The 15,657-nt window shown below is 35.5% G+C and overlaps 1 protein-coding gene across 1 annotated transcript; it reads right to left on the bottom strand.

Moving 5' to 3' along the window:
• Window positions 1–1,620: 1,620 nt before the first annotated feature.
• LOC123656441 (ubiquitin carboxyl-terminal hydrolase 5) lies at window positions 1,621–15,657 on the bottom strand. The gene is made up of 17 exons (XM_045592126.1): window positions 15,446–15,657; window positions 13,032–13,157; window positions 12,752–12,937; window positions 12,367–12,473; window positions 10,268–10,433; window positions 9,596–9,763; window positions 9,003–9,164; window positions 8,750–8,853; window positions 8,289–8,475; window positions 7,612–7,823; window positions 6,743–6,865; window positions 5,915–6,029; window positions 5,266–5,379; window positions 3,988–4,138; window positions 3,073–3,288; window positions 2,325–2,434; window positions 1,621–2,159 (listed from the first exon to the last, which is right to left on the bottom strand). Exons 1-17 carry the CDS (start codon window positions 15,548–15,550, stop codon window positions 2,097–2,099), a joined length of 2,415 nt encoding a protein of 804 aa, XP_045448082.1. The 5' UTR covers window positions 15,551–15,657; the 3' UTR covers window positions 1,621–2,096.

Consider the following 15,657-nt stretch of genomic DNA (forward strand, 5'->3'; position numbering starts at 1 on the left):
CAAGTGAATCTTTTTATCCAAATAAATAATTTCGTGTTCATTTATATAGGTACTATAGTTTTCTTTTCGATTGAATTGATTTGTTAGAAATAATGTAATATTTGTTTATGAAATACTAATTACTATAAAATAGGTGTATGAGCATTTTAGGACCTACAAGACTAGCACGTTAATATCCCATTCTTCAATAAAGCAAAATTAATTGAATAGTCGATCGAGCCAAACATGTACCAAAAGGTTTACGACACCTGATAAATTAAGTCTCTTACATTCCATCTCGGTTTATACACGTATATAGTCACTTCTAAACACTTGAAACGAATTATTAAACGGCTCACGTTCGATGTTGGGTTGCGGTATAGCAAAAACAAGTGAAAACCGACGAAAAAGTGATAAGTTACACTTCATGGCGGATGGCGCACGAGAGGAGTCATCAAAGTCCCTGGCGTTTGGCGCCTCAGAGGAGCCACGAAAAACTTGTTCGCCGCCAGGCGCTAAAGTTTAAAAAATCTACCACCGCACTGAATCGGTTAATGAATATAATATAAAGCATATAATGCGAAAACAAAATTAGTCCTGTAAATGCCAGTGTGATTGTTTAAGTGTCTTAAAATTTAACTTAAAGATCTGTTGTCTAGAAAAAAAATAAACAATTGTTTATACTAGTCGTTAAATTTTTAAAGATTGTACATATAATCTTATTTGACCAACGGTTTATATTTACGAATGGGAAAGTGGTTTAGTTTCATTACAGCCTATACAGTCCACTGCTAGACATAGGCCTCCACAAGTTTACGTCAAAAATAACGTGAACTCATGTGTTTTGCCCATAGTCACCACGCTGGGCAGGCGGGTTGGTGACCGCAGTACTGGCTTTGTCGTACCGAAGACGCTGCTGCCCGTCTTCGGCCTGTGTATTTCAAAGCCAGCAGTTGGATGGTTATCCCGCCATCGGTCGGCTTCTTAAGTTCCAAGATGGTTGTGGAACCTTATTATCCCTTAGTCGCCTCTTACGACACCCACGGGAAGAGAGGGGGTGGCTAAATTCTTTAGTGCCGTAGCCACACAGCACAAAAGTGGTTTAGTACAGACCGTAAAAAAATGTATGAGAGTGAAGTTATCATAACGCTATATATTATTTCAGATAAGAACAGATTTCAAACCACTTTTAAGAAACTACTATTACTGTAATTTTTACTGGCTGATATCTTTTGTCATTATGTATTTAAAAGTTTACATGCTAAAATAATGGAAATATCTACTTCAAATTATTCAAAGTTATTTGAGTAACTTGATAAATGCTTATAAAAATATAATTATAGAAAGAGTTACTTTTTAATTTATTCATATATCATCAGCATCATCATCATCATATATATATATATCCGTGAACTCGCAAAGTGATGGATTAAGTTCCAATCCTTCTACACGGAGAAAGGCCTATACCAGCATTGGAATGCCGTTTAGAAATATGCAAATATAAGGTATGAGACTATGTTAAGAATTTAAGATTGAAAAATATATTTCTAGTAAGAAAATTATTAGTTATCTTTAAAATATTAGTGCAAATGCTTGTGTCATCTCTATAGTTCTAAATTTTCTAAAAAAAGAAACACTTGATAATAATAAGATTTTTTATTTTCGTTGTCTATTAAATTTTAAACACTACGGTTATTGCATAGTTTGATATCAATTTCAATTATTTTACACAAGTTATCATAATACACTCTCTCAAAATAATTGGTTCTAACAATATACTATTATATATTTATTTAGCAACAAATTTAATATTCAGATAATGTTACTACATTAAAAAAAAAAGAAAAAACATTGCCACACATACGGAGAAAGTAAAGCATTACACATTGAGCTTTTATTTAATAATAAAAAAATAAGCAGTAGCAATCATTTCTGGTATCCAGATTCTTTTTTATGGAAATTGGGATTTCATAAATATTGAAAATCTTCGTTTTATAAAATAAATAGTGACTAAATCATTTTAAGATCATCTTAACATTGTTTAAAACACATTAGCGCAGTCTAAGACATTTACTTCTTGAAGTCATTTTTGGTGCCAAATGATCACTCGTTAAACATCACAGCCTTTCATACAGATATAAGTATCCGAGATCTTTGGGAGGGTTTTCTGAGAGAGCAACCTGAAATAAAACAAAACAAAAATCGTATACACCAGTAGGTCTGATATAACTACCAATTTGTGCATTAGCAACAATAATTTCATTTGTTCTCTTGAAATATATAAAAAAAAAAAAAAAAAAAATATTTAAAATTTTATAGAAACACTGGTTAATTAGAAATAGTACCTTATTGTCATTGAATATGACCCATCTGCCTTCATGGAGGATGTGGCACACGTAGTGACCAACCATTGTTGATGTTCCCATGTGTGAAATGAATGCCACAAGCTTGTATTCTGGAACAATTCAATGTCAAAATGCTATTAAAAAAATTCAGAAATAAATAGTCTTATATATTATATTTATAGAGGTGGCACATACTCATTATTATACATCTATACTAATATTACAAAGAGGCAAAGTTTCTAGCTTTGTTTGTTTGTAGGGGGTAATCTTCACAAATACTGATCCGATTATGAAAATTCTTTCATTAACAGAAAGCTACACTATTCAGGAGTGATATAGGCTACATTTTATTGTTTTTGAACAAAAACTTCGGTAATAAATAATAGTATAATTACGCTAATCCAGTCGGAGAAATACGAGTGAGATGAAAACTACTATATATTTGCATCACAAAAATAATTAACGCCCAACAAAGTGGACACGGGTCGGCTAGTAGTTGATAAAGGCAGGAGTTAAGTTCAGTTTCTTTCTATCGTGTGTCTAGATTTCTGCTCCTATTTTACTGAATTTTTTTATATAACTTAAAAATGGCATGTAGCATTTGGTTGAATATAATGCCTTGTAATCACACATTTTCAAGAGCCATATGCAACATTTATTCCCATTGTAAATGGGAAAATAAATTTCGTGTTATGACGATGGTAGATGTAGTTCTAGGCTTAATATAAACATTCAAATGGATACTAACTCTCCGGTCCATCCCTGCATCCAAGAGTCCTATCTTGAACGGGAGCAGAGGGCACATCACTGTCAAGCTGGTCGGCGTGGCTGAAGATCCAGTCTAAAGCCCTGGCCACATCTCCATCGGTGGATCTCAATGCACGGGCGGCTTGAGCGCTTGTGAAACCCATACTGGTTATCTGTTCCACGCTTGCTTCATCAACGGCTACATTTGCACTGGCTCCTGTTTAGGAAGATATGTACTTTTTAGATTTGTTGTAATATAATAATAAAGCCGACGACATAATAGAAAGGCGATGTCTATAGAGAAACTAGAGATTAAGACCAAAATAATAAATATTGTTATTTATTGCATAACACTCGGTATGGTTGGTCGGTTATCTAAGTTTGTAATGGATCTAATGTTATAATAAAGCAATTTTGAAATTGTTAGTTGATTTGCTACCATGACTCTTATTGTTGTTTTGAAATGTAGATATTTTTTTGAAAATTGTTACGTGAGTAAAATCTTTTATTTTATTTCATTTCATTGCATTAGTATCTGAAAATTATAATGTCGTAGTATAGGCATAATCTATATAAACTTTATATACGTAATCTAAAACTGTCTATGTGAGTGTAATGCATCCCTAGTGATTTTAAATAGTTACGACAGATTTTGTAAAACATAGATTTGACTTGAGACCTTATAAAGAAAGTTATTAAGGTGCATAGCTACATCCCAGTATAAATTGGACAGTTACTGGCACAATCCCTGTGTGCTCAATCCATTTTAATTTAAAAAAAAATGTATATTGTAGTCTGGTATTTTAAAAGCGGTAATACAAATGCTAGATTAAGAACCAATTCTTCTCCTACTTGGAGAGGTCTATGCCCAGCGGTGGGATGTTACAGGCTGAATGCATTAATGTAACAAAAATACCTGTGTTCTGTGAGCCTGGGGGCTCAAACTTGCTGTCAAAGTCCCAATCGGTCATATGTTCCATAAGCCAGTTGGAAGCTGCTTCCATACCAGAGTTGTTTGTATAGTAAAGTGATTTCTTGCAGGCCTCAACGGGGAATCCCATGTCCAACTGTAAAAATGTTTTATTATAAGTATAATCCAAACTCACTATTGCTAATTACATGAAAGAAGTTTTTATTGAGGTAGGGACACAGCATGAAATGTCATGCACTAATTTGGAGCAGCCCTACTGGGGAAGTATCTTATAGAAGATCACAGTTAAATTACAGCTTCTGGTGTTGCAAGCGTTTATTTTTAATGGTAACTGCTTATCATCAACTGCATCATACGTCGTAAGAAAAATAAAACATACAAAAAATTCGAATTTGCATTTATGTTTGTATAATATATTACTTTACTATATATAATATATTACTACTGATACTTTTTCACCATGAAGATATAAGATAGATTATAAGGCCTTTGCTCCATATTATTAAAACATCACAGTGCAAGGAAAGAGTATATAATAATGCTTACAAAATGTTCATTCCCGGCATAAGTTACACATGTTTCTTAATGACAAAGTGTGGCCTGAAGGTATTATTTTTAGATGTTTCGTCAACTTTAATTCCCAAGGGAAACAAAATGATGAGGCTAATAAACAAGGATAATGATGGACAGAAACTGTCAAATACTACGCGGACAGGCGCACCGGCCAGTTTGCTGAGTGAGATTGCCGACAGTAAGACAGATATAAATATTTAATTATTTTGTTTTTACTACCATTTTCTATAGATCCAAGATGTCCGAAATAAATTATTTTTATTTATTTTAAGATTATTATTATTATTATTAAAGGACAATATGCCGCGTTGACGCAAAGGTCACAGCACTAGTTTGTGGCTACTGTGCTGGCGGTTGCGGGTTCAATCCCCGCACATGACAAACTGTACTGTACTGTACTGTATTGGCCATACAGATGTTTGCCGTGGTCTGAAATGTTTGTGCAGTCCTTGTGGGTCTACCCACCGTGCCTCAGAGAGCAAGTTAAGCCGTCGGTCCCGGTTGTCACCATTTACACCTGATAGCGATAGTTACTCATAGTAGGGAATATATCTGCCAACCCGCATTGAAGCAGCGTGGTGGATTAAGCTCTGATCCTTCTCCAACATGGGGAAAGAAGCCTATGCCCAGTAGTGGGATATTACAGGCTGAAGCGCGTAAGCGGTAAAGGACAATATATCACACACTCACCAGTTTAGCAAGCAGAGCCTCATCGTAAACGGGTGCTGGTGTGTCTGGAGGGGCGTCGGGCAGTAAAGTCTCGCCCGGCTGTACTCCACGTCCACGTAACACACTTAGGTCGACCTGAATGGTAAGGGGCAAGAGATAGGCGTTGTACGAAACATACAATATATTCGCAAATAAGGTAATGAGGAGTGTTCATTTTGTCTACCTAAGGTTGCCTGGAAGAGATTACTGCTCTAACAATAGTGCCGTCTCTTACGTTTTCTCTTCTGCTGCTGTGTATTTCTCGTATTTTATATATATAACCGAGTTTTTAAGTTCATTCCTATGCTTAACTGTGCAGACTTGACTAGAAGTATCTTTTGGATATAAAAAAAAATACATTAATGTATTGTTATTTTGCGAGTTTGATCGAATTTTAACAGAACATTTATAAATATATATAGATAGGTAAAATACGGTACGGCCTTTACTTCAAAACGCTCAGACACCTTTTTACAAATATGCGTGTAATTTCTAAAATAATCACCGAATCGACGTGAAATGATGGGTACTTAAATATATGTGTATAACAAATGTTAAATATTAAAAATCGATTTTGAATAATTCTAACTGTATGTAACCCTTTAATGTATGTAATAACTTTAATACTGACTTCCCAAGGCATATCGACAGCAACATCCAGTTTGGCAGGGGTCCAATCTTCCTTAATTGTGAATTTCTTCAACTGAATCAGCAAGTAGTCCGGGAAAGTGGCAAGGCGTGTTATCCTGTAAATTATTGTATTTTAGTTTTATCTTATGATTTGGAAAGTATTGATTGTGATATTTACATGACCATTGAGAACTTTCATAATGACCGTTTATGATAATAAATTGTTAATGTGGTTAAATACTAACTAGTCTTAAGAAATTAAATTTTAACTTACAAACTTATGATAGGTAAATCTATGTCCATATTAAAATAATTATTTAAATCTACTGCATCATCCCACATTTGAGATGAGTTAATAGTTAAAATTTGAAATGGTATAGATTGTACAGAAATCTATGTAGCATAGATTTAAAACTTAGACTATATTCTTATTTTAGAGATTTCATCAGCCTATCGCAGTCCACTGCTGGACATAGGCATCCACAAGTTCGCGCCAAAAATAGGGTGAACTCATATGTGTTGTCCACAGTCAACATGCACCAGGCGGTTTGGTGACCGCAAGGCTAGCTTTTTCGCACCGAATATGCTGCTGCCCGTCTTCGGCCTGTGTATGTCAAAGCCAGCAGTTGGATGGTATTCCCGCCATCTGCTTCTAACTCCTAACGTCGGCTTTTTAAGTTCTAAGGTGGTAGTGGAACTGTGTTATCCCTTAGGCTTCTTACGGCACCCACGGGAAGAGAGGGGTGGCTGTATTCTTTACCGCCACCGTCTACCTTAGTTTTACTGGTGAAAATGTTTTGTTACAAGTTTTTTTTTTTATCATACTTACTTCCTAGCAGTAACTTTTTTATTAACAGCCGAGCTGAAGAATTGTTCTATAACCTCCTCTTTCATGAAGCTGTCGAGACACGCCTGGAACGGGATATGGGGTCGAACTATTTGAGAGGGGTCCCTGAAAATTACAAAACAATCTATTTATTGATTTTGGAGGTCTAGCTACAGATAGAACACACAATGTTAGTAGAGAATAGAATCTTATGCCCAATTACCAGTTTTATTTGTAGGTAGTTAACAATACATCAACTTTGTCTAACACACTATTATTTTTTTAATTATTTTAATTCTACAATCTTATAAAGGTCATGTGTTTATCAATTATATCACGTTGATTGGGTAAGTGACAAGCGAGCGACGAGCTTGTCACTTGCGAGACTTGCTAAGAGCAACTCAAGAAATTAAATGTCGTTACTAAACAAGTAAGCCTAACATTGCGGACTAAGTTTTTTATGCTTTTCTGAGAGTAGCTCGTAAAATAAGTTGGCGTTGTTCTATAATCGTATACTAGTGTTGTCGGCGGCGGGCAGCGGCACGGGCAGCGGCAGGTGGCGACACCTGACACTAGACGTAGGTGACGTCACTCACAGGCGCTGCCCGCTCGCCTCGGCGGCGGCGCGGCGCTGCTCGTAGGCGCGCAGCTGCGCCGCGTTGTCGGCGGCGGGCAGCGGCACGGGCAGCGGCAGGTGGCGACACCTGACACTAGACGTAGGTGACGTCACTCACAGGCGCTGCCCGCTCGCCTCGGCGGCGGCGCGGCGCTGCTCGTAGGCGCGCAGCTGCGCCGCGTTGTCGGCGGCGGGCAGCGGCACGGGCAGCGGCAGGTGGCGACACCGGACACTAGACGTAGGTGACGTCACTCACAGGCGCTGCCCGCTCGCCTCGGCGGCGGCGCGGCGCTGCTCGTAGGCGCGCAGCTGCGCCGCGTTGTCGGCGGCGGGCAGCGGCACGGGCAGCGGCAGGTGGCGCTCGGCGCGCGCCTGGTAGCGCGCCGCGCCCGACTCGCCGCACTGCACGCGCTCCTCGACGGCGAAGCGCAGGCTCTCGGACGGGTCGCTGCGGTGGCGGCTGTGACGCTGTGGGCGATTATGCATTTACACTGCCGTGCGTATGTCGATACATACGGATTATATGATATTAAGCGCTGATTTACAATCAATGTTATTGCAACATTTATTTTTATTTTCGTACTCAATAAAACTATTTGCAACCCCTGTACTATGAGCAAAGCGAGTTGATAAATGGCCCAATATGCCAATACCCATATAAAGATTAAGGAGTTGGATGGAGGAGTGAGGATAGAGCTGTAATGAAATGTCATGTGTATTTATTTTTCATTCAACCCATTAATCACCAAGTGAGGTTAAAAAGTTGCTAAAACACACGTACTTAAAGGATGACTCCTAAGATGGAATCGCAGTGGAGCCGCGTGGTGGATTAAGGTTCGATACTTCTCCTACATGGAGAAAGAGGCTCATGCCCAGCAGTGGGATGCTAGAAGCTGAATCGTATCGTAATATAAGACAGTATGAGCTAGTTACCTCAACAAGCGTGAGCAGGTGCAAGTAAAACTCGTGGGCGTCCTGCTGCCTCTTGCTAGTAAACTCCGCGTGTCCGCGTCCCACCACCCTCCGGAACATATGCGGCGCTATGCCGGCTTGTTCTCCACTTGAACCATCCGCTGGGCGAGCGTAGCGTCCCGATACTAATCCCACTCCTAGTTTTGCACTGTAATTAAGTAAAAGACACTATCATTATTATTTTTTTTGAGACGGTTCTATTTGTTATTATAGTTAGAATATTGCGCTGACTGTAGATGATGTAAAGAGGTGAGATGGTCTTGTTATTTACCACTTTTTATGTAGGGTGATTAAGAAGCTTATGGTCTACCTATCAGGTGTATAAAAGTATACGTAATACTTGAACGCCCCCATGCCAATCCTATCCCCAATTATCTCCAGACCATTTTTTGGTTTAAGAATTGAAAAAAAAAAGTACTTACGTCTGTACATTGAAATCATTGGCAGGATCTTCAGGGAAGGTTGAAAATATTTCTGGAGCACCCTCTACGTAGCGACGTATGAAGTCGGGAATACGAAATAGCACCTTAAAAATAAGATTGCTTGATTTAAAATTAGAATAAATATTACAAATATGACTCTTAAGGAAATTTATAAGGTAATTGCAGACCTAATTAAAACATACTTTTAATCCCAAAATCATTTTAAAATTCAGAAAGTAATTAAATTTCGTACCTGAACAACACTATTTATGTAGCAGGAATTGCCCAGATTAGTCAGACCGGTGAGTGATGGTCCGTGCAAGGGTCGCAAGTCACTTCCGGATTCCTGGAGGGTGTTCCATTCTCCGGTTCGACGATTGAGTTCTAACTCCAATTCTACCATGGATTTCTCAGTCTGAAAACATAAAACAGAATCACTGCTTTTTCTTGCCTGTACTAATATAACAAAAAAAAAAGCGATTTACTTAGAGGAAGAAATTTTTTATGAGTTCACACATTTTCTGTATAAATTACTTGCCATCAAAGTGGTTTCATATTAGCAGGTTAAGTAGTTTTGATATATTTTAATACAATTTTTACAAATATTTATTTATATTCTATATTAATTTCAGTTCCAGTAAAAAAAAATTCAAACTAATTTTAATTTTTAATTGAATTAATATTTTGAAAAATAAATTTTAGTCTCATTATTTGAAATTAGACATTACAGTAAAATGGGTTACGACTGGTTTAAATGTAGCATATTCCAATATATTTAATAATATTTTATAAAAATATTTACGTACTACAAAAATACAAAAAACTAAACATGAAACAAATACAAACCTTTTGCAACTGTTGCACATTAATACCAAAGTGTTTCAAGTGATCAGCCAAGTAAGGATCTTCGACCATATCATCCTCTGCATACGAATACACATCACCTTTACCCTCTGCTGTGATTGTTCCCAGTTTGACGGCTAACGGGTAGCCAGTTTCACGGTAGTGTTCAACCTGAGGAACATACGATTCTACTTATTTAATACTCTAGTAAATATATGTTTGTTAAATTAATTTTTAACGTACATCAAAACTGTATGTCTTCCTTAAAACCATAAATTATTATAATGTTAACAACCACTCTGGTATTGTGGTGCGAGTAGACACCTAAAAAACACTGACATTTTGCGGGTTCGCTCAGAATGGATATTTGTATGTTGTGGTTGTCTGTCTTTGTGGGTCTCCCCACACAGGCACAGGCCTCGGAGAGCACGTTAAACCATCTGTCCCAGGTGTTATCATAATTACCTGACAGGGATTGTTACTCATAGTAGTGAACATATCCACCAACTGGCAGTGGAGGATTGTGGTGGATTAATTTTTAAGTAGCACTAAATAATCACAATGTTATCTATTTCAAGAATTAGTTTTTTTCATGTTGTCCTTTGATATACGCCTCCCATAGATGTCTGTTGTTTTCAAGCCACTAGAAAAATGAAATTAAAAGTGTACACTCACAGCATGATCGTTGCCTCCCGAGCCATCAAAGAATCGTCTCCCGCACAGTATGGTCCCATCAGTTAAATTGAGCCAGAGATTATTTGTCAGGTCACACTTGTCGCACTTCCACCCCGATGGAGGCACTTTTACGCCATTGTTTAACTGTTGCAAATTTACCGAGTACCTGAAACAATATTTATTTATTTACTAGCTGCCCGGACAGACTTCGTTCTGTCTAAAGTTCTTCTTTTAAATTCTAGCTTCCTCTAGGATTTGCCAACATCCGAGTGATTGAATTTGTTTGTTAACTACTAAATATGATGGTTTTGTGAGATTACGAATTTATGTCAGAGAAAGAGAGTAATTTAAAATCTGTTGATCCACCTAGAATAAGACACAAACAAATAAAAGTTAACAGTAAAAATATATACCTATATATATATTTTTTTTTTTTTTTTTTTTTTGTTAAACCTTCCGTGGACCTTAGGGAACATACAAAAAAATAAATTAGCCAAATTGGTCAAGCCATTTTCGAGTTATGTGCTTAGTAACATTCATTTTTATTTATATAGAAGATTTATAATCTTTATTGTGCACCAAAAACAATTTACATATCGACAGAAAAGATGTGTACAACAGGCAGCCCTTACGCTAGATCGCAAGCAGCGATCTCGATAATGAAGTTTGGTAACGTGATCATATTTATGAAGATCAAATCGACACCTGATATGAAGAGCATTGTAACTAATGAAACAATGTTTTCTAACTATACCATCAAAATAATGAAAGAGAAAAAAAGTATCTTTCAATCTAGGTATTTATACAACCACTAGAACAATTTTTATATAATAAAAATTTCATTTTAATTAAAGATAATTCAGATTTCTACTAAAAATACATTATGATTTCGGTTACGAAAATATCCGTAATGAAGTAAATTAATAGTAGAACAATTTACTTCATTACTGATTCGGCTTCATCACTTGGCCACTTTTTAAATGCAACGAAATTGTAATACGCTCTCCTGAAAACTTAACAAAATGTTCAATTCTGTTACAAATCTTCACTTCAGGTGTCGTAATATGAATCGAATAGATTATTAAATTTTGATAACTTTTTCTTTAAATCAAGATAAGACATATCAACATAAGCGAGAATTGTGATAATATAACTTTGGTAGGAATGGACTGGAAATTGTCCAATCTTCGAAGAGAGCCAATAATTATTGAAAAAAAATAAAATGTTTTTTGTATCTAATACCCATATAAAATTCTCGTGTCGCGGTGTTTGTAAACTCCTCCGAAACGGCTTGACCGATTCTCATGAAATTTTGTGTGCATATCGGGTAGGTCTGAGAATCGAACAACATCTATTTTTCATCCCCCTTAATATTAAGGGTAGTCGCCCCTTAATTTTTTTAATTTTAGATAAATTATTTATTCTTTATTTTATTATGATTTGGCGTTGAAAAATACATAAAACCCTAAATTTTCACCTTTCTACCACCAACCCCTATTTTTAAATAGCGTTTAGCGGCAAGACAACGTTTGCCGAGTCAGCTAGTATAAATATACATTAATAGAAATTTGTAGTTGAGGTTGCCTGGAAGAGATCGCTCTTTAGCGATCCAGCCGCCTTTTGTACTTGTTAATTTCTTTTTCTTGTAACTCACCTTGGTGTACAATAGTGTTATTAATATTTTATAAGTGATAGAAATTTGTGATAAAAATGGGTCTGTACACAGTTGCAGAAGTGAACATGTATATAGGTTATATTCCATAACTATAGTTTTAAAATAGAGGTTTATAGGGTCACCAAATTAGTTCACTAAATTTAAGGTCATTAAGGGTCAATTTCCCCAGTTGATAAAGTAAGTAAGCCTTATGGCTAAGTAAATGATAAACTAAAGAGACGATGATATATTATCAGGGTTTGTTTAATTTCAATTAATAAAGCTTCAAATAATTAAATTAAAAATTTGGTAAGCCTAACGAAATTTCTTTTATACTTTGTACCAAAGTTAAAAAGTGCCCACTACTGCCTTAAAAATGTATCTACGATCTACCTTAAATACAATATTATGAGTTTAATCATTTTGTTACATCTCATTTACTTACACAGATACTTCACGTTTCTCGCCGTCCCACGTGCCTGCTAAAGCTTCCATCTCAGCTATTTTAAACGGAGACTCTGCCTCTAATGCGCCTTGTACTGATTGCTTCACCTACATTATTAAATCTCATTACAATCGCTAATAGTGAAGAGATGATTGAAAATTATATTCATGTTTAAGTAATTACAAAGCCAAACATATAATGCAGTTTTATGCTTATTACTCACTGTATATTTTAGAGCAAAAATAGGTGTTGGTAAGACTGTAATACACCATATTATAGTCAATAATAACCAATATATACATAATATATAGTATATACAAATTCAATATTCTAATTTCCATGCAAAAATGTAGGCAACAGCTAACTTAACGAAATATGCACTAACCACATCGGGTAAGGAATCATTTGGCCAGGGGAAAGTGTGGAATCCAGGCAAAACGACGACATTGTAATGATCCGTGTACGTAAACTTCGGCTTGCCGCAGTCGGGATCGAACCCACCCTCGACCCCGATTGCGAGGCGTGTGATCTTCTTCTCTGGACCATCACCAGTTTGTTCTGGTTCTGGAATCTAAGAAAATAAAAATTTCATTTATAATGACTAACTAACGTTATCACGTTAAGACAACGTGCGTTTGATCAGTTAGTTAAAAGATAAAACTTACAGGTATCTTGTCTCTAAATATGTGTAAAAAGACAGCATTGCCGGTCTTCTGGAAGTACTGCTCTACGTAATTACGACCGAAGCCGAGGAACGATGTTAGCGAAACGTATAACCCTGTCTCTGATTCCTGTAACAATTCGATAAAACTTTAATATTAGAATACATATTAATTTAATGACCTCCGACCGATTCTTCGGTTCGAAAATTTAGAATCTACATTCCAAATTGGCGGAAACTTCATATTATTTGTAGCTAATTAATAAGAAAATATATTATGCTTTCTAATGACGAATTATAGGTGCTTTTAAAGTCTACTTGAATAAAGCAATTAAGTTTTTTCAATAGAGTTTATAATAAATATCAATAGTCAATAAAGTTTTTTAGTACCTATGTATGTTTAGTATATATGTTTTAATCACTAAAGTACACTCAGGTACACTGTGTATGCAATTATGAGACTATTACTAAGAATAAACGGCAAACATGATAAATATTCCGTTTTACGGTTTGCTTTATAACTTTGAAATAGTGCGCAAAATTAATGTATAACTTTTAAAAAAAAATTCACATGTGAAATTGCATTTTAAGCAGCCCCCATAATTTACATAGAGATAACGTATATCGCCCGGAAGCTCGCGAAATCATGGTGGCTCATAATTGTCGCCACGCTCGATCGAAACCAACGCCGTAAAATGTTCAAGACCATCGATTTATACCTGGGTCTCTTCCTCATAATATGTGGATTCGGGATAAGTCTACTCAATCTGAGAAGCCTGGTGACCAGTAAGAATAAATACTCTTCTATACTATTATCGGAAAATATACTTATATTGTGCATCGGTATTGCTTTCTTGTCACGAGCTGTTTACTCTCTTAACCCAGTTAACATGGACATGAGGGACCCTGAATTAAGAATATCTGGATTTAATATTAATTTGAGTAGTGAATCTTCAAGATGCGGTTTTTTTTCTCTTTTTATAAGCTATGGTCCCCTGGTTGTATCTTTAGTAAATAGTTTCTTGAGTCTCATAATTGATAATTACATGCACTATCGAATGTTGGGAGATCTCAAGCGTAAAGAGGATCAAGACTTAGTACGAGAAATTGGAGAAAGTTCAAGAAATGAGAGGAAAGTAAAATTTAGTAGACTACACAATTTCTGGAAAAAGTATTTTTCATTTTTAACAATTGCTTTGCAGTGGCTGATACCATTACTAATTGCTTCATTCATGTATCCAATGGGTGTTAAAGAAATGCCAATCTCTGATGTACGAAGCATTGACGATTCTTGCATGGCAATATTAGATTTAAATAGCGTAGGATGTGACAAAAATTACAGTGACATTAAATGGCTGAACATAACTGATTTACGAAAGTATACACCATCACAATTGAACTACTTAGAAGTTATCGAAAAGGAACAATATATCAATTCAAGTGATAAAATAGATTCAATCCTTAGTAACGTTCTGAATATTTTAAAAAACTTCAACAATCACTCCGATTTTGAATACACAGATGTAACTAAATCTCTACGACGACCGAAGATCAATGATAAGTGTACGAAAGTATGTTTTACAGACAATAAAAGTATGCTGTTGTACATGTTTGTGCTAGCTTTCATAAGCTATTTTGTTCCAGTTACAATTTCAACAGTTATATTAACAAAAATTCATATAATGGAAGTGAACCGACCAAATGCTAAAACCTACGTAACACGAGAACTTTTGTACAATATATTATTTTGGACTCCCGTAATGTTCGATGTGTTTCTGTCACTCATTATGTGTTCATTTTCAATGCATGGTATGAGGACCTCTTTCTTTAATGTTATTGCTAATGTCTACCAAGCTGTTAAAAACTTCATGAATACAAGGTACTTCAAGGAAAATACAATTATCCCTGCTCCAAATGTTTAGTAATTGTGACATTATTAAGCAATTGAAATAAAAAGAAACTGAAAAATATCTGCTTTCCTTTCTATAATGTGCTATATAATACAAAGGATTTATTAACTTAGGTTTAAATTACTTTCTAATTGAAAAAGTAATACAGAAATAGAAAACTATGTTCATTTTCTTAAACTTTAATATTTAAGGTAAGTATAGACATATTCATTAACTTATCACATTTTTGTTTAATTGAACTTAACCAATAAACACAATTAATTAAGTATTTTTAATATTTTTTTATTTTAATACAATGTATTCCAAAGGCAAATATGTTAAGTATCAAAGCTAGAAATACACCATTATGTCTATCGAGTTATGAGTACATTACGGTAACATCGAATTATATATTTGTATGGATTAGTAAATATTAAATTTTAATGTGTATAGTGTACGTTTTTCATTAATGTTTTTTTAATCCTATATGAACTGCAGCGCTAGAGGTTAGAAACAAAATGCAACTCACCGGGTTGTCAAAGGAATATACACATTCATCCTTGTAAACCAATTGTTGAGATGACGGTATTTTAATTTTAGATAGATGCGGTGTTAAAAGATCTAGCGATGCCATTTTGATGACACTACTTCGATAATAATCTCGTGTATAATTTTTTTTATATTTATTAAAAGATCATCGGCGTTAAGAATTGAACTACAATGTCTAAAATACCTAACGTA

This window comes from Melitaea cinxia, chromosome 9, assembly GCF_905220565.1.
Source record: "Melitaea cinxia chromosome 9, ilMelCinx1.1, whole genome shotgun sequence".
Lineage (NCBI taxonomy): Eukaryota > Metazoa > Arthropoda > Insecta > Lepidoptera > Nymphalidae > Melitaea > Melitaea cinxia.